We start from the raw sequence: 22,459 nt of genomic DNA, 5'->3' as shown, positions 1-22,459 counted from the left end.
AGAAATAATGAAACAGTAAAAACTTAAAAACTAAATTTAAATATAAAATAAACCTGTGGAATATCGAAAAGTCATTTTTAGGAGAAGGAGGATAAATACAATTGTTTTTCACATCAGTGTATTTTCACCTCGGATGTCCTTGAACTCCTTGCCAACCGCCTCACGCCAATTGGAGTCAACGCGGCGGCTAACCCCGCTGGAGCCAGGGACAGGTAAATATTGCACAGCCTGATAAATTGTCGGCTGTGCGTTCCGTGGGCTGCAGAGACCGCCGTGGGACACAGGAGGATGGGGGAAGCCTCAATAGGATCCAGAGGCTTCCCCCTAGGGGAACTTTTTTTAATTACAGAGTCTCTTTAAAGAGACTCCGTACAAAAATTGCATCCTGTTTTTTATCATCCTACAAGTTCAAAAAGCTATTCTAATGTGTTCTGGCTTACTGCAGCACTTTCTACTGTCACTGTCTCTGTAATAAATCAATGTATCTTTCCCCTGTCAGACTTGTCGGCCTGTGTCTGGAAGGCTGCCAAGCTGTTTGCAGGAAGAAAAGAGCAGCCTGAAACTTCAGTGCATGAGAACTGCAGGGGGAAAGACACACACAAATGATCTCTTGAGATTCAAAAGGAAGGCTGTATACAGCCTGCTTGTGTATGGATGTATTTTCTATGTGTGGACATCAACCTACTTCCTGTTTTGGTGGCCATTTTGTTTGTTTATAAACAAACTTTTTAAAACTGTTTTTAACCACTTTTAATGCGGCGAGGAGCAGCGAGAGTGTGTCAGAGGGTAATAGGAGATGTCCCCTAACGCACTGGTATGTTTACTTTTGTGCGATTTTAACAATACAGATTCTCTTTAAAGGGAATCGGAAGTGAGAGGGTTATGGAAGCTGCCATATTTATTTCCTTGCAAACAATACCAGTTGCCTGGCAGCCCTCCTGATCCTGTGTACTAATACTACTCTAGATTAGCCATATGCTTGTTCCAGGGTTTTGACTTAGAGCCTAATTTTGCCAGGAGAGCAACAGGGTTGCCAGGCAAATGGCATTGTTTACAAGGAAATATTTATACCCAGGATATATTAATATCCGCTCTCATAGGCTGATGCCTATGACAGCCGATAGCTGTGCTTGGCTGGCAGGGGGAGGGAGGGAAAAAAATAAATAATAATAGGTAATTTTATAAAAAAAAAAAAAAAAGAACAAATAAAAAAAATAAACAAACAACCCAGCAGCGATCAGAGCCAACCAACAGAATGCTCTGTTGGTGGGCATTCATATGTGTACACTGTTGTATAGCCATGCAGCAAGCTCTTTAAAGAGGAGCTGTTAGGTATAAGGTCTCAGAGAAAATAAACACATATATCAGTAGCTAAAGATTGGCTGTACTTACATTACATATGCATTTCACTGTCCACATTTGTACTTCACAGAATTTTTATATAGTATATGCAGAGATTGATGCTCCTGACAGCTCATGGCAGGTTCCATGTTTTTCTGTCAAATGTGTCGTCATGTCCTGCCTGCTTCCTGATCACAGAAAAGCTCGTACTGAATAACACAGTGTGCAGTGAATATTAATGAGCCATGTGGCTAGGAACAATAGCTGACTCCTGCAGTGTACTCTGCCCTGAGATTTATCAGTGCTACGCGCTGGACTGATTACAAGCTGCTGTAACGTCTCATTAGCAGCCGAGGGGAGGGCCCCAGAATGCTTTGCAGTATAGTATGCGGCTTGCGTCCTCTTAGGTCTAACAGCTTTTCTGATAAGCACACATCAAAGGTAAAAGAGATTTTTATCTTAACTAATGCCTTTATGGCTTCCTTCTAAACTGTTTAACACAGGAGAATAGAGGTTTAAATTAGCTTCTGCAGCCTGACAGTTACTCTTTAAGCTGCAGAGCTCTAAATTGTAAAAAATAATTGCCCGGTCACTAGCGGGGTGTAAGCGTAAGATCCTGAAGTGGTTAATGTCGAATACTTGTTTAGAGGGTACCAGCACAGAGCAGGAGGATGTGTAGGATGACTGGGCAATCCAGAGGCTTCCCCCAACTGAGGTAAGTATCTAACTTTTTTTGGTTACAGGTACCCTTTCAATTCAACTAGGCTGCCACCACTTGCCAATGCACTCCACACTGCTTTCCATCTTTCCTACACTTCAATCTTCCCAGTGGAAGTTCCTGTTTAGAAGGTAGAAGTGTCAGGAAGATGGAGAGTGGCGTGGAGTGCATTGGTGAGAGGCAGCAGTGTAGCGGCAGCAATTCCTGCACGCTCCAAGACAATTTTGCAAATCTGATCTTCCCTATTTATTACCACAGCTCACCTCGCACCTGATTTATTAACAATACGCGAGAGTTAACCTTCGATGCAAGCCAGTGCCATATGGGTCAGCACCTTTCATGCTGTGCTACGAAAACCTGACAAAAAGATAAAGCTGGGTCTACAGGAAAGCAGGAACCCCTCTGGTACAGACTACGTATTAATAAACAAGCCCTGATTGCTCACCGTTCATCTCGCGCATGGCTCGCACGTAATCGTTGGGATCCTTGAAGCTCACAAAGCCGTAACCTTTCGTCTTGCCTGTGCGCTTGTCGCGGATGACCTTGGCTTTCAGAAAGGACGGGTATCGGCTGAAGGCGCGTGCCAGGATGTCGTCGTTAACCTCGTTACCCAGGTCACCACAGAATATCCGGAAATCGTCTGCAAGGGAAATGGCACAATGGCAGGCATGGTAACAACAATAAAGACAATTTCCGACACACTGCTAGTGTTCGAAATATTCCCTAAGGCCTAGTGCACACCAGAGCAGGAGGCGTTTTGCAGAAACGCATACTCCCGGGGTGAGGCATTTTTTGGATTGTGGATGCGTTTCTGCCTCAATGTTAAGTATAGGAAAAACGCAAACCGCTCTGAAAAACGGCAGTTCAGAGCGGTTTTGCAGGCGTTTTTGTTACAGAAGCTGTTCAGTAACAGCTTTACTGTAACAATACATGAAATCTACTACACCAAAAACGCTTCACAAAACCGCAAAATGCTAGCTGAAACGCTACAGAAAAATAAGAAAAAGCGTTTCAAAGTCTGCTAGCATTTTGCGGATCTGCTAGCGGTTTTTGGTGTGCACCAGGCCAAACACCACACTTCAGCACTTCTAACGTTAAAGCAACCTGAAGTCTTACACAGGAGACAAGAAAACACTGAAAAATACATCCTGTGTGCGTTTATAGAGAACAGTCTAATTTTCCCTTCTCAGCAAGTAATGAGCTAGTGCAAGGATGCCAGTTCCATCACTAAAATTGAGCTGTGCCAAAAATGTGTGATCATTTCAGCACTAAAGGACTGGAGTTGGGTATCCCTGTGCTAATGTCATTTGAGCTAATATGCACACACAGGAGGTTAACCCGTTCTGTGCTCCCAGGATACCAGCACTAGCAGTGAGGGATCCCACGACCTGAAAGCTGAACTGTAAATTAAAAAACAAACAGTTTCACTTACCTGGGGCTTTCCCAAGCCCCCAGCACCCGTCCTGTCCCGCGCCAGTGCTGCACGAGCCTCCATTCTCCCGCTGCCAGCTAGTTTCATTACTGTCGATTTGTAAGTCAATGGCAACTGTGCCTGCGCGCCCCAGGCTACGTGAAGCTTTCTTCGCATTCCAGCCCGCACTGGAGTCCTGTGCTTACAAGTTGATGGTAACAAAACTAGCTGGCGGCGGGAGAACGGAGGCTTGTACAGGACCGGCGCTTCCTTTCAAGTTCTGTAGAATAAAAAGTTCCCCGGGGGGGGGGGTACTCACCTCAGGAGGGGGATGCCTTTGGATCCTATTGAGGCTTCCCCCGTCCTCCTTCGTCCCACGGTGGCAGCGATAGAGCTCCCCTAACGGCGGGATGTAAATATTTATCTTCCCGGCTCCAACGCAGGCGCAGTAGCGGCATTCAGGTCCAAAATAGGCAAAAAATACCCGATGCGGATCTGACTCAGATCGCCCATTTCCGAGCGGAGAGCCGCAACAGCGCCCCCGCTGGAACAGGGAAAGGTAAATATTGCACAGCCTGATAAATTGTCGGCTGTGCATTCCGTGGGCTGCAGAGAGACCACCGTGGGACCAAGGAGGATGGTGGGAGCCTCAATAGGACCAGAATGCTTCCCTCTAGGGGAACTTTTTTTTAATTACAGAGTCTCTTTAAAGGGAACCTGAGGTGAGAGGCATATGGAAGTTGCCATATTTATTTCCTTTCAAACAATACCAGTTGCCTGGCAGTCCTCCTGATCCTGTGTCTCTAATACTTTTAGCTATAGACCCTAGAACAAGCATAGAGAAGTACCCCAACATTGAAATGTCCACTGACCCAGGAAGTGGAGATAATTTACCCCTTCCCTCCAGACGAGAGCAAGCCAGTGATATAGCGGAACATTCTGCCCAATGCAGGCCAGCCGTGGCAGCCAATGAAACTCACCCGATTCCCATTCTAACAGGCTGGCGTCTTCCCACACCGTCCCGGCAGCTGTACGGATGCATCTCTTCATCTTCTCTGGTTTAGACTTCTTCTTATCGTCCTGCACCGGCTCCAGAATCACCTGCAGGAAGGAGACGGTCACAGATGTGCTACTTTCCGAGACGTGTTATACAGTGTTCTCCCCGGGCTCTTTTAGCCGGGTGCTCCACCCAGCTAGTTTTGGTGAGCACCCGGCTGTTATCGGCTCACCTCCTCCTGTGCTGTAAGCAGAGTTATGCTCAGAAGCACCGGCCCTGCATTCTCTCATCTCACCCCACCCAGATACGATTTCATGCCACCCAGCTGGAAAAAAAATTCTGGGGAGAACACTGGTTATATATAACTATGGCATGCTAGTGCCAACAAAAAAATAGGTGAACCAACTGCAGAGAATTCTAAACTCAATGAAGAGTCAGTTCTCCTAGGGTCGGTCACATAAGCTCTCAGCCACGGTCATACCAATAATATGCATTTGTAGCATCACAGATATCCCCAATGAAATAACTAGAGTCTTAGACCAGAACCCTCTCTTGTATTTATATACAAAGAATATACAAAAATTACATAGAAAAGGATTAGAACAAATGTCCAAATAACCTAAAAATATCTAACAGCGTCGGTCATCTGAAGTCCATGAAAGTCAAACTTTACCAAACTTCTCATCGCTCTAGGGGTAGGGAACCTATGGCTCGGGAGCCAGATGTGGCTCTTTTGATGGCTACATCTGGCTCACATACAAATCAGTAGGGGTTGATTCACTAAGCTACACTGCTCAAGCAGCACAGCTTAGTGTGGCAGCGCAACTGTGCTGTAGCCTGCACTACTAACCTTCTTACTTGCGCTCCCCCCAAAACTAACGGCCACTCCAATTGTCCCACTCTGGATCCCGTCAGGTCCAGTGACTTTGTAGGATGAGATCCCTGCACTTTGATTGGCCCAGTAGGCTGCCTGTCACTTGACGTGCAGCCTACTGGTCCACAGTGGGGGGATCTTGTCCTACAAAGTGAATCAACCCCCAAGTCAGCTAGCTAATTGTACAACCGGTATTTCTCCTGTCTGGCTCTCGGGGAAATTACGGATGTTGCTGAAACCCAAAAGAAGCTGAACACGTGTCTCACACTTTCGCTGCCTGGCGGATTAACTGTATACACATCACCATGGCAACAGGGACATGCGCATTGTGCCAGTTCGAAACATATTGTACGGCTCTCACAGAATTACATTTTAAAATATGTGGCGTTTATGGTTCTCTCATCCAAAAAGGTTATTGACCCCTTCTCTAGCTACTGAGCTAGAATTGTGCCAGGCCACACGATAAACAGTATGCAACGCGTTCCGCGGGTCCAAACCTTTTATCTACATCCTGTGCCAATTGTACTATCAATAATACACTATTAGGTATCTCCTTCTCTCTATATAACATTCAAAACAAGTACAGGTCGTTCAAACAACTTGAACACAAGTGGCCAACTGCACGATATCAGGCCAAAAGCCTTGTGAGTTGGATCTGCCAGTTGGATCGGGCAAACTGCCTGTTATCAGTCGTTCGAGAAGTTGTTTGTCATGCGTACACACGCCCAACTATCGTCCAACAGACCAAGTTTGGACCATAGTTGGACGGAAAAGTTTCACATTTGTACAAGCCTTAAAGGGAACCAGAGACGAAGCACCCTTGTGTATTTTACCATGTATATCAGTAAGAACATTAGAGAAAACACTTACCATGCTCTCTGTTTCCTCCTTACTGCTAAAAGTGTCTGTTAACAGCAGTCACAAGAATCCCAGACTGAGCAATTAAATCTGGCTTTGCTGGGAATGATTATAGCTGAGTCATTATAGCAAAGCCACAAGGGGGCAGGCTTGGGCTTGAAATAACACCACAGAAGACAGACTTAGCTATAATCTTTCTGTAGCAAAGCTAGACGGAGCAGCCTGACTTCTCAGTCGGGGATTCTTATCAGACGTGATAACAGTCAGATTACACAGAGAACAATGAAACAAAGGGCAGATTAGGTGTTTACTGTCATGTTCCCACTGATTTATAAGGTAAAATACAAGAGGGTGCTTCATCTCTGGTTCTCTTTAAAGAGAATCCGATGTGGGTTTTAAGAATCCTATTAGCACAGAGCCTGGTTCTACATACTATCACCAGCCTCTGTGTCTGTACTGTGCCCCGAGGCCCCCCTGCGCTCTGCTGTGTCCCCATAAATCAAACTCCATGCTAGCGAATCTAGCAGGCTGTTTACCACCAGGGTGTCACTCTCTGCAGCTCCCTGCCTCCTCTTTGATTTATGTTTGATTTGATTTATGGGGGACAGCAGAGCGCAGGGGGGGGGGGGGGGTACGGGGCACGGTATAGTAACAGAGGCTGGTGATAGTATGCACAACCAGCCTCTGTGTCCTAACAGCATTCTTAACACCCACCTCGGGTTCTCTTTAAAAGTTACTCGCATTCAAGAGAGCTTACAAAGTGTTCCTTGAGTTCATGAGACAATTGGGTATATGGTCAATGCAAATGGTTACATGGGGAATAAACCACAGTAGAGGTATACTTTTCCTAACTATAGTCTACTGAATGCACATTAGAAATCATAAGAATATACACTGTATCTGATTATTATACTACTTTAGGTTACTTAAAGCTACTGGGAGTAGAGCGAAGGCTCTGGGTCCTATAGAGCCTTCCCTCTCCTCTCCCGGTGCAGCGCTGGCTCCCGTGTTTGAATCCCCTGCCGCGGGGGACTTTGGAAGTCTTAGGGAGCCGAGTCCTCCTGAAGACAGGTGGGCTCCATACTGTGCACATGTGAGAGACGGTGCTTGCACGTGCACGGTATGGAGTGCTCGCACGTGTGCAGTCTTCAGGAGCACTCGGGCTCCCGAAGACCTATGAATCCTCCTTTGGTGGCGGAGCGAGCAGTATTTGACTAAATTAGTAAAATACTGCTCATGGGGACAGCATGGCCCTGCGGGCACTGGGAGAGAAGCAGGAAGGCTCATTAGCTGCCAGAGCCTTTCCTCGCCATAGGTAAGTATCTGGCTTAATTTTTTTTATTGTCGGTTCCCATTCACTTTAAAGAGACGCTGAAGCGAAAAAAAAAAAGGATATAATGAATTGGTTGTGTAGTATGGGTAATTACTAGAACATTAGTAGCAAAGAAAATATTCTCATATTTATTTTGTTATATAGTGTTTTTTATAACATTGCATCATTCTGTAATATTTGCAGTTTACACACTACTTAGCACTCTAAATGATTTTACAGAGCAGGCAAGTGAACTACTAACCTGTCCTCTGGAGAGAAAAAGAAAATACAGTGACTGACAGTTGAGATAACAAGCTTCAGAAGACAGAGCTTTCTGCGACTTTGAAAGTCGTGGAGCTCAATGGCTCTTTTGCACATAGATAACAACTGGAGTTCCTTAACTCTTCCTGTACTGGAAACAAAATTAGACTTATGTCTCTGCTCCTAAAGTTTTATTTCTTAGCTGTACTACACATACAAATCATAATATCATATTTTTTCCGCTTCAGTGTCTCTTGAAAAGCAATGCCAACTTGATAATAAAGATAGTATATAATATTTCTGACAGGGTCTCTCACCTCGGGCTGCACAGGCTCTGCTTCCGGCATGCTGGGTCCGATGATGGTTTCATCATAGCTGGCTTCCTTTTCCTCTACTATGGCTGGTACTTCTGGCACCTCCTCCTAAACAAACCAATCGTTAAGTATTTAGGACCAGAGGCCTTTGCTGGAAGACAATGCAGCAGTTACTGCCCAACTTCCGCTTACCTCTTGTTTGCGCACAGGAGGAGTGGCATAGACGGTGGGGGCGGCTTGGATGATTGTGGGGTTGATTTTAGGGGATGCCTGGACCACCGGGCGGCTCGGAGGCGGAGGGGGCAGAGGGCCCACTGGCGCCGGCTGAGGTTTTTTTTAACAATGGAGAGAGAGAGAATAACATGAAAGAGGCACTGTAGTGACATACGGTAGAATGCAGTAAATTACAGACGGTCCTCTACTTACAAATGGGTTTCGTTCCGGGAAATTGTTTGTTAGTTGAATTTGTTTGTAAGGTGAGTCCTGTGTTAAAAATGGTGAAACGTGCAAAAATGATTCACTTTTAAATAACTCTGGATTTGTACACATAATATAATGTTTCCAATGTGCTTTTAAAGTGTAAAGTGTACCAGGAGCTGAATCTATTAAGATTTATACATACCTGGGGCTTCTTCCAGCCCCCTCTGCACGGATCGCTCCCACGCCGCCGTCCTCCGCTGTCTGCAGCTTTGGGAACCGGGTGCCGTCACTTCCGTCAGTCAGAGCCAGCCTACGCAGGAGAAGTGCGCCCTCTACGTATCTCTCCAGCGGCTGCTGAAGATACGCAAACAGCGCACTTCACTTACGTCAGACTGTTTGCGACTGACGGAAGCGACGGGACCCGGTACAGACGCTACGGACAGCGGCGTGGGAGCGATAAGAGTGGATACGGCTGGAGGATGCCCCAGAGGTATGTATAAAACTTTTTAAAAGATTCAGCTCTGAGTCCCTTTAAACTACTCACAACAATATACTGTAACATAACAAAAACTTGTTATAAAAAAAACAAAACAGTATTGTATATTTTGTACTATATATTGCAGTATATTAGTATGTAGCCCTTTCCCCGCCAGCGATGTTTAGCTATGTGGACTCTCCCCTTCCCCCAGAACATTCTGGGAGACTAAAACAAAAAGGTCAGCACCACCAAAGTAATATAGCTCAATTACTTTTATTAAAGCATTCAGGGAGACTGCATTTCTTTTACTGGCTTGGAATTCTCAGTAAAAAAACATTCTGCAGTGATGCACCTGGCAGGACTAAAGATGATGTTGTCACCATGTGATAATTTTCAGACTGTAAATCAGGGAGAGGAAAGATTTTACAATGTGCAAACACTGACTAAATAATCTATAAATTAATATTGTAAAAATAAGCATTTTTATTTGTTACGTTAAGTTTCACTACAGCTCCACAGTACAAGGTTTCTATGTATGGAATAGTTTGAGAGGTTCTCATACAACAGTAACTGCTGCAATTAAAGAAGAACTCAAAGTTAAAGGGGACCCAAGGTGAGCGTGATATGGATGCTGCCATATTTATTTTCTTTTAAAGGATACCCGAAGTGACATGTGACATGATGAGATAGACATGTGTATGTACAGTGCCTAGCACACAAATAACTAGGCTATGTTCCTTTTTTTCTTTCTCTGCCTGAAAGAGTTAAATATCAGGTATGTAAGTGGCTGACTCAGTCCTGACTCAGACAGGAAGTGACTACAGTGTGACCCTCACTGATAAGTAATTCCCCTGATATTTAACTCTTTCAGGGAGAGAAAGGAAAATATGAACACAGCATAGTTATTAGTGTGCTAGGCACTGTACATACCCATGTCTATCTCATCACGTCACATGTCACTTCGGGTATCCTTTAAGCAATACCAGTTTTCTTGGCTGTCTTGCTGATCCTCTGCCTCTAATACTTTTAGCCATAGACCCTGAACAAGCATGCAGATCAGGCGTTTCTAACATTATTGCCAGATCGGACAAGATTAGCTGTATGCTGGTTTCTGGTGTGATTCAGACACTACTGCAGCCAAATAGATCAGCAGGCCTGCCAGGCAACTGGTATTGTTTAGTGTTTAAAAAGGAAATAAATATGGCAGCCGCTATATCACTCTCACTACAGTTGTCCTTTAAAGAGAACCCGAGGTGGGATTTAATTATGTTAGTGGGGCACAGAGGCTGGTTGTGCACACTAACACCAGCCTCCGTTGCCCCATCGTGTGCCTCCAGGACCCCCCTGCGCGCCGCTATACCCCCCGCAGTGCTGGCGACACGCAGCGTGTCGCCAGCACAATGTTTACCTATGCGCTGTCTATCAGCGCCGCTCCCCCGCCTCCTCTGTATCGGCACTACCCGCCCGTATCCCTTCCCTCCCGCTGATTGGAGGAAAGTGACGCGGGCGGTAGCGCCGATGCGGAGGAGGCGGGGGAGCGGCACTAACAGACAGCGCATGTCTAACTAACAGACAGCAAACATTGTGATGGCGACGCGCTGTGTGTCGCTAGCACTGCGGGGGGGGGGGTATAGCGGCGTGCAGGGGAGTCCTGGAGGCACACCATGGGGCAACGGAGGCTGGTGTTAGTGTGCACAACCAGCCTCTGTGCCCCACTAACATAATTAAATCCCGCCTCGGGTTCTCTTTAAAACTGGCACAACACAATGGTCACCTTGGGTTCAATTTAAGTCAATATCACTGTTCTACCACTTTTGCGCAACTACAGTATGTAGCAAAAATGGGTATACCTCATATTTTTGTAAATATTCCATTATACCTTTTGATATGACAGCACTGAAGATAGGACACTGGGATACACTATAAAGTAGTCAGTGTACAGCTTCTATCAGGCTCAGTTCACACGGCCGTCCCACTCAAAAGTTTTTTTTGCAAGAGTTTTTCACTACCACAGGAAGACATGGCGCTGTGGTAATAAACCACCCTGGAAGCAGCCCATTGCTTCCAGGGTGGCCTCAAACGACAGGAAAAATAGGGATCAAAATTACGGTACTAGAGTTTAAAGGAATAGCACCGCAGCCGCCGTTTGCCGCCCTGGTGAACCGGGTTTCATATTGTAAGTTTGCTGTCCCATTAATACTCACCTTTTCACTCTGGCCTATTACCCCTCACAAGTGCTCTAAACCCACAGCTGAACTCTGGCCCCCTACCTTTCGTGTCCTTACCTCTCCCTCTAGATTGTAAGCCTTTGGGCAGGGTCCTCCTCCTTTTGTGTCCTACCTGATCATGCACCTCCATTACTGTACACCCATGCTATGCATTTGAGTGAACCTAACTTGCCTAACTCCATGCTCCATCCAGTGACTGACTAAGCATTACCTTGTACTCATACTGTGCTGTGTGATCTCCATGCTCCCCTCCAGTGACTAAGCATTACCTTGTACTCATACTGTGCTGTGTGATCTCCATGCTCCATCCAGTGACTAAGCATTACCTTGTACTCATACTGTGCTGTGTGATCTCCATGCTCCATCCAGTGACTAAGCATTACCTTGTACTCATACTGTGCTGTGTGATCTCCATGCTCCATCCAGTGACTAAGCATTACCTTGTACTCATACTGTGCTGTGTGATCTCCATGCTCCCCTCCAGTGACTGACTAAGCATTACCTTGTACTCATACTGTGCTGTGTGATCTCCATGCTCCCCTCCAGTGACTAAGCATTACCTTGTACTCATACTGTGCTGTGTGATCTCCATGCTCCATCCAGTGACTAAGCATTACCTTGTACTCATACTGTGCTGTGTGATCTCCATGCTCCATCCAGTGACTAAGCATTACCTTGTACTCATACTGTGCTGTGTGATCTCCATGCTCCCCTCCAGTGACTAAGCATTACCTTGTACTCATACTGTGCTGTGTGATCTGGTCTTTCTTGTATTCCTGTATTGTCATATTGCTGTATGTCACCCCTAAATATTGTCTGTAAGCTAAACTAATGTCCAGCGCTGCGTAATATGTTGGCGCTTTATAAATACAATAAACAACAACACATTGGGCTCTATTCACAAAGGGCAGTTCGGTAAAATAATTTTGTTCAGTAAAATACCTCATGCGGCATTTTAAACTTTTTTTTTTCAAAATTCACTAAGGATTTCCCGCATGAGGCAGACGTTTGGTAATTTACCGAACAAATATGCCTCAATTCACTAAACCCTGCTCGGTAAGGCCCGGTTCACTTTAGCGTTTCGTGCCAAAACTGTCAGTTCTAACGGATCCATTGTCTATTCGAACGGATCCGTTGCGGACCGGTTTAAATCCGTTTTGTATCAGTTTCCGTTTTAAAGTGAACCAGAGACGAAGCATCCTTATGTATTTTACCATATAGATCAGTGGGAACATTAGAGAAAACACTACCCTGCTTTTGGTTTCATTCTGCACTGCTCAGCCTGCTTGTTACCAGCCCTGATTAAATCCGACAGCATTCTGTCTGTCTTTGCTATAATGACTCAGCTATAATGATTCCTAAGCAGAGCCAGCTGGTGGCAGGCTTGGGCTTGCAAAGACATGAGAGAAGACAGACTCGGCTATAATGATTCCTGAGCAAAGCCAGACTGAATGCTCAGTCGGGGATTTTTATCAGGGCTGATTAGAAGCAAGCTGTGCAGTGCAGAATGAAACAGAAAGCATGGTAGGTGTTTTCTCTAATGTTCCCACTGATATATATGGTAAAATACACGAGGGTGCTTAGTCTCTGGTTCACTTTAAAGGGGAAGTTCTAAGATTAGCATTAAAGATAAGCTATATATAAACCAGAGCTGTGAATGATCTGTAAATACATTGTGGTCATTGTTGAGGAGTCAGGTTGCTGTTTGGACAATGGATCAAGTGTATTTCTACAGCTTCTGGCTTGGAATAGCCTCGTTTTTAATTTTCACTTACTACTATGTGTGACAGAGGCCTGCTCCTCGCAGGAGATGGTGGGTATACCCTCTACTTGGAAGGTTGCCCCTGCACTTGGCCAATCAGGTTTCAGATGCTGTATGGCCTGATGTCTTCCATCTCTTTCCAGAAATCAATGAACTGGGATGGATTCCACTCCTGCAGCACTGCTAGGCCCATGTGCCAAACAAGCCAAGATGGCCACTGTACCATAGAGTACACAGGAAGCAGCTAGAAAGGTCCTTTTTATAGCCAGTGTCCAGTTAAGTTCCGTTTTCTATTGCCCTACAAAACCTTCCGTTTCAGGTCCGCAGGGAGCAATGATCTGGAAAATTAGGGCCGGCAGCATTTTTTCGATCCGGGGACTGGAACATAGGTAACGTATCCGGGGGGATGTGTACGGTCCCATAGATTAACAATGGATCCATTTGGTTTGTACAGTATGCGGTCCGGATCCGATCTGCAACAAACCGCTAATGTGAACCGGGCCTTGGAGGTTTTCTGTCCAATGCAGCCTGTCATCGCTTTAAATGTGCTGCAGCCACCAGGGGGAGCTCCTCTGTATGCTACAATACAGATTTTCACATCTAAAAGGGATGCAGAAAAGCCCTCAAAATTGTCACCTTCCTCTGCTCTGATACAGTGAAAATCCCGCCCGATACCCCTTCGCATCCAATCACAGCGAGAAGCAGAACTCCCTATTGGCTGCGTGGCTCTCCCCAAAGGCTGTCTGTCAAGTCACTACACAGAGACAGCATGAGGAGAGCCAGTTATTGGCTGCTATGAGCTGGAGAAAAATACAGAGCACTTTTACCCGGTAAACAATGCAGACATTTTTAAGAATTTACATTTCTTGATATCTGAGGCAATTACTGCACAAGTCGGTAATTTACCTCACTAGTCTGTGATATTACCGTAATTCTCTGTGCGGTAATGGGTGTAGTGAACTGTAACTTGGGAAGGTGATCGGTAAAATCAGCTGTTATCAGCATTACCGAATGTGGTAATGCTTTGTGAATAGAGCCCACAGTCACTAATGTCTAAACCGCTGGCAACAAAAGCTGTCAAAAAAAAAATTCAGCCCACACTTGGTTTCAGGATTATCTCAGATGCTGATGGTATTATTAGTTTGGTGATGATGATGTACGGCAGGACAGGGTCCCTTTAACAAAGACAAAGACTCACTGGAGGACGGATGCCAATAGGTGGAGGAGGCATCATCGGCGGAGGAGGTCCTTGCATGGGATGAGGCAGCAGAGGCTGTAGAGGAGGCATTCCCGGGTGCCTAGGGACCACTGCGATGGAGAGAATTACAGGATGGTTATTAAACAGTTACAGCCGGATGTGGAGCCCAGCATCCCTCCACTGGTACACTAAGATGATCATTTATGTATTTAAAGAGGACCTGTACCTTCAAAAGGTGCCCCTGGGAGGTACTTACCTTGGGAGGGGGAAGCCTCAGGATCTGATTAAGGTTTCCCCCTGTCCTCCTCCATCCCACGGTGGCAGCGCTGGAGCCCCCCAAACGGCGGGCATGTAAACATTCACCTTCCTGTCTCCAGCGCAGGCGCAGTAGTGGCTTTCGGCTCGGATCAGGCAGAAACAGCCGATCTCAGTCAGGTCTGCTTTATTGCGCAGGCGCAAGTTGTCTGCGCATGCGCAGTAGAGCAGACCCGATTAGGATTGGCTATTTCCGCCTAAGCCCATCGGAGAGCCACGACTGCGCCTGAGCCGGGGAAGGTAAATATTGCAGGCACAACTGCGCCTGCGCCACAGCACAACAAATGTAAACTGTGCAAAGGTGACGCAATAATTAGACAAGCTGCTCAACGTTCCCAGGGCTGGTCCACAGTGCCCCTTGAAATAGATAGTCAAACAGAGAAGAACCGAGCGCTGGATGGTACACACTATTCAGCTGAAAACGTGGTAAAGAGTACCTGATCCGTGGCTTATGTTTGAATTACTCACGTCCTGTAGACAAGTAACAGGCAGATATGTAGCGTGTCTCAGTCCAGACATACTGCGCAATGTCCGTTGGAACAAACCGCTTCCACCTGGTGACATCAGCTGGAAATTACGTCACACGTCTTGCACTCCACGGTGCGGTCCAGGCTCTGTCAGCTAAGATATCCTGGATGCGGGGACAAAATTCCCAATCCGGATTTCGGCAACCGCCTTCATCACCTGATGAAGGTGGTTGCCGAAACCCGGATTGGGAATTTTATATTGCTAGATGCTATTAAACCAAGAAGTCTTGAAGTGCACATGTGTATGCGCAGTCTTTCAACAGTAGGCGTACTCTGCACTAGGCCTGAAAGATAAATCGATTTTAAATCGAAATCGCGATCACCAAGATCACAATTTCGGAATCGTCAAAGCAGCGAGTATCGCGATGACGTCATTTCAGCATAGGGGAAGTTTGAAGAAGTGGTTTCATACTTCCCCCTAGTCCAGTCGCGTGCAGCGCGCAGCATCGGCAGTGTTGGACATACCTTCCGCACAAACCCAACACTGTCTGGCCTCTATCATTGTCTGCCGGCTCATGTGCACGGCATACTTCCTGGTTCCTGTATGTCACAAGACATACAGGAAGTATGCCCTGCATTAGATCCTGCAGGAGAAGTGGATAGACAGGCATCTTTGGACTTGTGCTGGAAGGTATATCCAGACCAGCACTGCCGCAGCTTGGGGGGACAGAGAGAGACCCAGAGCTGGTACACAGAAAAACAGGGGACACAAAGGGTATCATTCATAAAGCATTTCCGCATGCGGAAATGCTTAATACCGGTGACTTTCCCGACCACTCAGCATAAGCCCCATTCATAAAGGCTCTTTCCGCATGAAAAGCTGACAGAGAGCGATACATTTCCGCCTTGTGCGGAGTTTTTCTAGATTTATCTAGAAAAAGTTACAAACACGTCCATTCATAAAGATTAGAGCAAGCGGTATCCGGAAGGAAAATACCGCTTGCTCGACAGTAGCGATAGGCGGGCGGATTACGTGTAAATGAATGGGACGGACCTCCCAAGCAGCATCAGACAGAGCAGCGCAGGGAGGGAATCGGGCAGCTTTTATGTTTCCGCATGTCTTCCGCCACGCTGCCGCCAGCTTCCTCCAGAAAACCTCCGCACTTGTATCGCAACAGGCAACTGCTTTATGAATGCCCACCCAGAAGTCTTAATTACCGGTTGCGGAGAAGAACGGTGTTTTCCCGCACTACCGACAGCCTCTTTATGAATGATACCCAAAGTGGGCACAAAAAGAGACAGGCGGTGCACAAAGAGCGACGGGGACAGAGAGACACGGGGAACAAAGCTTGATTTGAAGGAAATCGTGAATCGAATCGAAATCGTGATTTCAGACAGAAATCGCGCAATTCAATTTTTTCCTAAAATCGTTCAGGCCTACTCTGCACCATTGGTATGTCTTTCGCTTGCCCCCGCACCCAGGATATCTTAGCCGACAGAGCATGGACCGCGCTGTGGAGCGCAAGACGTGTGACGTCATTTCCGGCTGATGTCACCAGGTGGAAGCAGTTTGTTCCAATGGACATTGCGCAGTATGTCTGGACTGAGACACACTACATATCTGCCTATTACTTGTATACAGGACGTGAGTAATTCAAACATAAGCCTTTTCTCCACGGATCAGGTACTCTTTACCGACAAATTGTCGGCTGTGGTTTCGGGGAAGGGGGCTCAAGCACTGCCACTGTGGAACAGAGGAAGACGGGGAAGCCTCGATAGGATCCAGAGGCTTCCCCCTCCTGAGATAAGCACCCCCCAGGGGCACTTTAAGTTAGAGTCTCTAAAGCGGATCCGAGATGAAAAACTAACTATAACAAGTAACTTGTCTATATATCTTATCTAAAGTTTAGATACTTTACACAGCAAATCTAGCTGCAAACAGCTTCAATAGAATAGGATTACTTCTTCCTGTGATACAATGACAGCAGCCATGTTGTTTGTAAACATTACACAGAGGCAGGCTTATCTGCATCTCCAGCACTCCGGTGAAAACCTAATTCCCTCTCCTACTCCCCTCTGCCTCTGAAATCTCTGGCTAGTAACACCTTCCCCTCATCCTGCCCAGACTGAGCTCCTATGAGCCCTTGCTACTGTCTGAAAATGCCAAGGCTCTCTTAAAACCTGTGGGCGTGGCTTGTTTAGTTTATAGGGAATTACAATATTAAAAACAAAAAAGTATTTGGCTTGAGGAATGCCCTACAAACTATATGAAAGGAACACAACTATGCAATGAGCAAAAGTTCATCTCGGATCCACTTTAAAGATTATTTACAGCATGAAATCTACTACACAAAAAATTGTAACAGAACAGCATTAAAACAGTTAAACACAGCACTTTGCTCTTCAGTGGGAAGCTCCTTGCTTCAGTGGGCAGCTTTTGGCCCCATCCGAAGAGGTGACAACGTTATCTTTTGTTTTCATTTCTTTGTCAGATACATTCAGTAAACATCAGCAAACTGCAGAAACTGAGCTGCGCTGAGCTGAGAAGCAGAGAGAGCTGAGAAGCAGGGAGAGCTGAGAAGCAGGGAGAGCTGAGAAGCAGGGAGAGCTGAGAAGCAGGGAGAGCTGAGAAGCAGGGAGAGCTGAGAAGCAGGGAGAGCTGAGAAGCAGGGAGAGCTGAGAAGCAGGGAGAGCTGAGAAGCGATCACTAGATTTTAACATATAAATACAGTAGCTATGCAATAAAATGCAATGGCAGTTTTCAGAGTAAAAACTGCACTTTGGTCATTTGTAAACAGACAATATTACTTGTGCACAAAAGCAAATATGATAACTGTATGGGCAATAAGAATTAGGAAAGCTTTTTTTTAATGTTATGTCAGAGTTTAATTGCACCTAAATAACGTTGTAGTTAAGAGTTTATCTATTAATTTGCCTCCCTTTCTCTCACCTGTTTCCCTTTCTATCCCTAGCCTCACTAAATTTCATAAGCTGTGCCATTTAGTTATTCTGTTAGAGTGGGATAAAACTCAAATTTCATCTATGGTTCTAAAGCATTAAAGGGGTTCTGTGCACCTGACTGAAGGGAGATCTCGACAGTGGAATGCCAAGAGCAGGGTGAGTAACCTCTCATCTCATCTGCATAGGGAAGGAGGCAGGCGCTCGGGGAGGGGAGTGAGCATCCTTTCTAACATCAGGCGCCTGTAGGCACGTGCCTACACTGCCTTATGGTAAATCCAGCCTTGCCTTCATGTAAACAATGTAATAAAGCTCTGTAGGATGGATACGCACTGGCTCGCTGTTGCTGCAGGACATGCGGGATGAAGGACGGCCGAGGATCCATCGGTCGCTGCAACGCATGTGGGATGAAACTGGGCCTCATCACCGGGGGCCTGGGAGGCGGCATCGCTGCAAACAGAGAGGAGGAGATTAGGATGACATTATAATAATATATACTGAAAATGCTGAGAAAATTAGGACAAGTACGCAGTCTCCATATAATTTCAAAGATCAGCAGATCACAAAAAAATGCATAGTTATGAACTGTGTAACCTAACATAATTGTAATTACAGTGCATTATCTGCACAGTGTGAATGTTCTCCGCGTGTCTGCGTAGGTTTCCTCCCACACCCCAAAAACATACAGATAAGTTAATTGGCCCTAAACTGCGATACATACACTACATGATACATACAGTGGCCCATATGCAATTTACTTTTTCTCCCGAGTTAAATCCTAGGGGATAGGCCTGAACGATCTTAGGAAAAAATGTAATCGAGCAATTTCTGTACCAAATCACGATTTCGATTTGATTCACGATTTCTTTCAAATTAAGCTTTGTTCACCCTCTGTGCCTCTCTGTCCCGTCTCTCTTTATGCACTCTCTGTGTCTTTGTGCCCCCTCTGTCTTTTTGCCACCTTTGTATCCCCTTTGTGTCTCTCTGTACCCATCTTTTTCTGTGTCCCCTCTGTGTCTCTTTTTACCCCCTTTGTCTCTCTCTCTCTCTGTGCGCCCTCTGGGTCTCTCTCTTGCCCCCTTTGTGTCTCTCTCTGTGCCCATTTTGTCTCTCTCTGTGCTTGCTTTGTCCCCAAGCTGCGGACATACCTTCCAGCATGAGTCCAGCAATTCCGATCTATCCAGTTTGCCTCCTGCAGGCTCTAATGCATGGCATACTTCCTGTATGTCATGTGACATACAGGAACCAGGAAGTATGCCATGCACAAGAGCCGGCAGATGGCGAGAGAGGACGGACAGCGTTGGACTCATACAGAAGGTATGGCTGACACTGCGGGCCGCATACACCGGGAGTTGGGGGAAGTTTGAAGCAGTGTCTTCGAACTTCCCCCATGCGGAAATGGCGTCATTGCGATAATTGCCACTTTTCCGAAATGGTCATCTTGGTGATCGCGATTTCGGTTTAAATTCGATATATCCTTCAGGCCTACTAGGGGATAATTTCATGCTCTCTTTAAAACAACTTTAAAGCATTTAACAAATGAAAAAGTACCTAAAAGTTGGTGGAAAAGTGCTATCAAAATTATTCTGAGTATTTTCTTGCTGGCTGGTGGCTTAAAGGGCATTTTATTGACAAGTTGTGAAAATATCACCTAGGAGAAATCTCAGGGAGTGAACTGCATATGGGCCCAACATAGGACTATGGTAGGATTAGATTGTGAGCTCCTCTGAGGACAGTCAGTGACATTACTATGTACTCTGTAATGTGCTGCAGAAGATGTCAGTGCTATATAAATACACAATAATAATATGGTAGGGCATTAGACTATGACTATGGTAGGATTAGATTGTGAGCTCCTCTGAGGGCAGTCAGTGACATGACTATGTACTCTGTAATGTGCTGCAGAAGATGTCAGTGCTATATAAATACACAATAATAATATGGTAGGGCATTAGACTATGACTATGGTAGGATTAGATTGTGAGCTCCTCTGAGGACAGTCAGTGACATGACTATGTACTCTGTAATGTTTTGCAGGACATATCAGTGCTATATAAATACATAATAATAATATGGTAGGACATTAGACTATGACTATGGTAGGATTAGATTGTGAGCTCCTCTTAGGACAGTCAGTGACATGACTATGTACTCTGTAATGTGCTGCAGGAGATGTCAGTGCTATATAAATACATAATAATAATAATATGGTAGGACATTACACTATGACTATGGTAGGTTAAGAGTGTGAGCTCCTCTGGGGACAGTCAGTGACATGACTATGTACTCTGTAATGTGCTGCAGAAGTTGTCACTGCTATATAAACACATAATAATAATATGGTAGGACATTAGACTATGACTATGGTAGGATTAGATTGTGAGCTCCTCTGAGGACAGTCAGTGACATGACTATGGACTCTGTAATGTGCTGCAGAAGATGTCAGTGCTATAGAAATACATAATAATAATATGGCAGGACATTAGACTATGACTATGGTAGGATTAGAGTGTGAGCTCCTCTGAGGACAGTCTGTGACATGACTATGGACTCTGTAATGTGCTGCAGAAGATGTCAGTGCTATATAAATACTGAACAATAATAATAACAACGCAGTCAGAATTGCAATGTGAGCTTACAGTTAGTTTTGTAAAGGTTTAGCTAATCACAACCTAACATGGGATTTTTCCCGATAAAATCATTTTTCTGATTAACATGGAGTCACACTTTAAGGCCTCTTTTTCACGGACTGTTGAGGTGTGTGACTCAGCAAGCAGTTACCAGGCAGCAGCAAGCGATTGCCAGGCAGCAGTACGCAGTTGTGAGAGATTAAGAGGTATTTCACTGCCTATCAACTGTTCGTGGACCTGAACACTTTTTACTAAACCATATAAAAAGACCCTTCCTCTAAGGGAGGTTCATAGTGGGGGTGGGGAATATGCGGACAAGCATTACTTACCTTGAGGGAGCTGCTCTGTAGCCCCTCCCCCTAATCTATATGCGCTCCACCATCTACTCCAACCAGACCTGTAGCTGCACCAGTTTCAACCTCCCACGGTGGTAGCAATGCATGCTGGGAAATGTAGCCTTCAATGTGACTACATTTCCCGGTATGCACTGTGGCGGACGGGACACGCAACACCGCCGCGACCACTTCAAACTGCGGCACCTGCGGGTCTGCCTGGAGGATAAGTAATACTTCCCAAACAACCCCCCGCAGCCCATACTTTTTACGTAGCTCCCTCAGAAGTAGAGTTGTTTTGTATATTTTATTAAACCAGTACTGAGTTTTCCTTAAAGTGGACCTGACCTCTTTCAAAGGACAGAAGGAAAACAGAGAAATGCACCCTGTATGTATTTTAGAGAGTTTAGCCTGTTTAATTCTCACTCATCTGTGACTAATCACAGGCTGTAATTTGATCCCTCCTCGTGTCAGCTGCCTGCCTCAGCAGAGCAGCTTATTTGTAAACACAGGATATTAACCCTATGTCTGCCTCCATGAAAGCAGGAAGTAGACACTGCAGATTTATTGCAGGATTTGTATCAGCAAATGTTTATTCTGTAAAGGTTATTATGCTATTGCTTATCTTTCAGTGCAGAGAGGAAGTTCTGAGTTCAGGTCCGCTTTAAAGTCTAATTAAACCAAACACTGAACAAGGTAAATTCTATCAGCATTCAGGATAATAAGCAACTTTAAGTAACGTATGGAAGAAAAGGGCTGGATGGAATTTCTTTTTTTGTCATGGGCCACAGGTGCTTGGTATTGCAGAACAGCTTGATACCTCTCTTCTCTGGATTCAGCTGGAAGGCAGGTCAATAAGGTGTGACCATGTGCCACCTGGAGTAAGAAGAACAAGCAGCACTGCACTACACTTTCCAGCATCCCTGCAGTACAGCACAAGTCTTGTTTGTACACGAGGAGGCAGGACTTGTAGCTTACAGGAAGTAGGCAGCACGGTGGCGTAGTGGTTAGCGCTCTCGCCTGCAGTGCTGGGTCCCCGGTTCAAATCCCAGCCAGGTCAACAACTGCAAGGAGTTTGTATGTTCTCCCCATGTCTGTGTGGGTTTCCTCCAGATACTACGGTTTCCTCCCACACCCCCAAAACATACAGATAAGTTAATTGGCTTCCCCCTAAAAATTCCCTCTAGGCTACACTAAACAATACACACATAGACATAGGACTATCGTAGGGATTAGATTGTGAGCTCCTCTGAGGACAGTTAGTGACAAGACAATATACTCTGTACAGCGCTGCAGAAGATGTCGGCGCTATATAAATACTAAATAATAATAATAATAAAGTAGGCAGGGAGCAGTTGTTTATGGACAGGCGCATGGACAGGTGCACATCTGCAGCGAGCACTGCTACACTTGAGGTTTGTAAATTTAAAAAATTCTGAAGTTTCAAAAAAATACAAAAATTTCTAAAGGCAAGACTTATTATGGACACTAATCAACATAATTGTATTCAGAATAAACCTTTTCAATAGTGATGGTAGCTACTCTTAAACGAAATTCAAATTTGCGTTGCCCGCGGCAGATGGGG

At 45.5% G+C, this 22,459-nt stretch overlaps 1 protein-coding gene across 2 annotated transcripts in view; it reads right to left on the bottom strand.

Annotated features, from left to right (window-relative positions):
• The window catches only part of RBM42 (RNA binding motif protein 42), a 45,694-nt gene that overhangs the window by 7,735 nt on the left and 15,500 nt on the right, over positions 1-22,459 (bottom strand). Inside the window, exons 4-10 of one of the 2 annotated variants that reach the window (XM_068241871.1) lie at positions 18,246-18,362; positions 14,173-14,282; positions 8,513-8,569; positions 8,279-8,410; positions 8,090-8,194; positions 4,451-4,571; positions 2,505-2,699 (exon numbers count right to left, since the gene is read on the bottom strand). In XM_068241871.1, the coding sequence (XP_068097972.1) occupies positions 2,505-2,699; positions 4,451-4,571; positions 8,090-8,194; positions 8,279-8,410; positions 8,513-8,569; positions 14,173-14,282; positions 18,246-18,362 (837 nt within the window). The remainder of the gene's footprint in view (positions 1-2,504; positions 2,700-4,450; positions 4,572-8,089; positions 8,195-8,278; positions 8,411-8,512; positions 8,570-14,172; positions 14,283-18,245; positions 18,363-22,459) is intronic. The other variant, XM_068241872.1, reaches the window with a different exon arrangement.

This window comes from Hyperolius riggenbachi, chromosome 6 (genome assembly GCF_040937935.1).
Source record: "Hyperolius riggenbachi isolate aHypRig1 chromosome 6, aHypRig1.pri, whole genome shotgun sequence".
NCBI lineage: Eukaryota > Metazoa > Chordata > Amphibia > Anura > Hyperoliidae > Hyperolius > Hyperolius riggenbachi.
The sequence above is the reverse complement of the archived record's forward strand: the minus strand, read 5'-3'. Positions and strand labels throughout refer to the sequence as shown.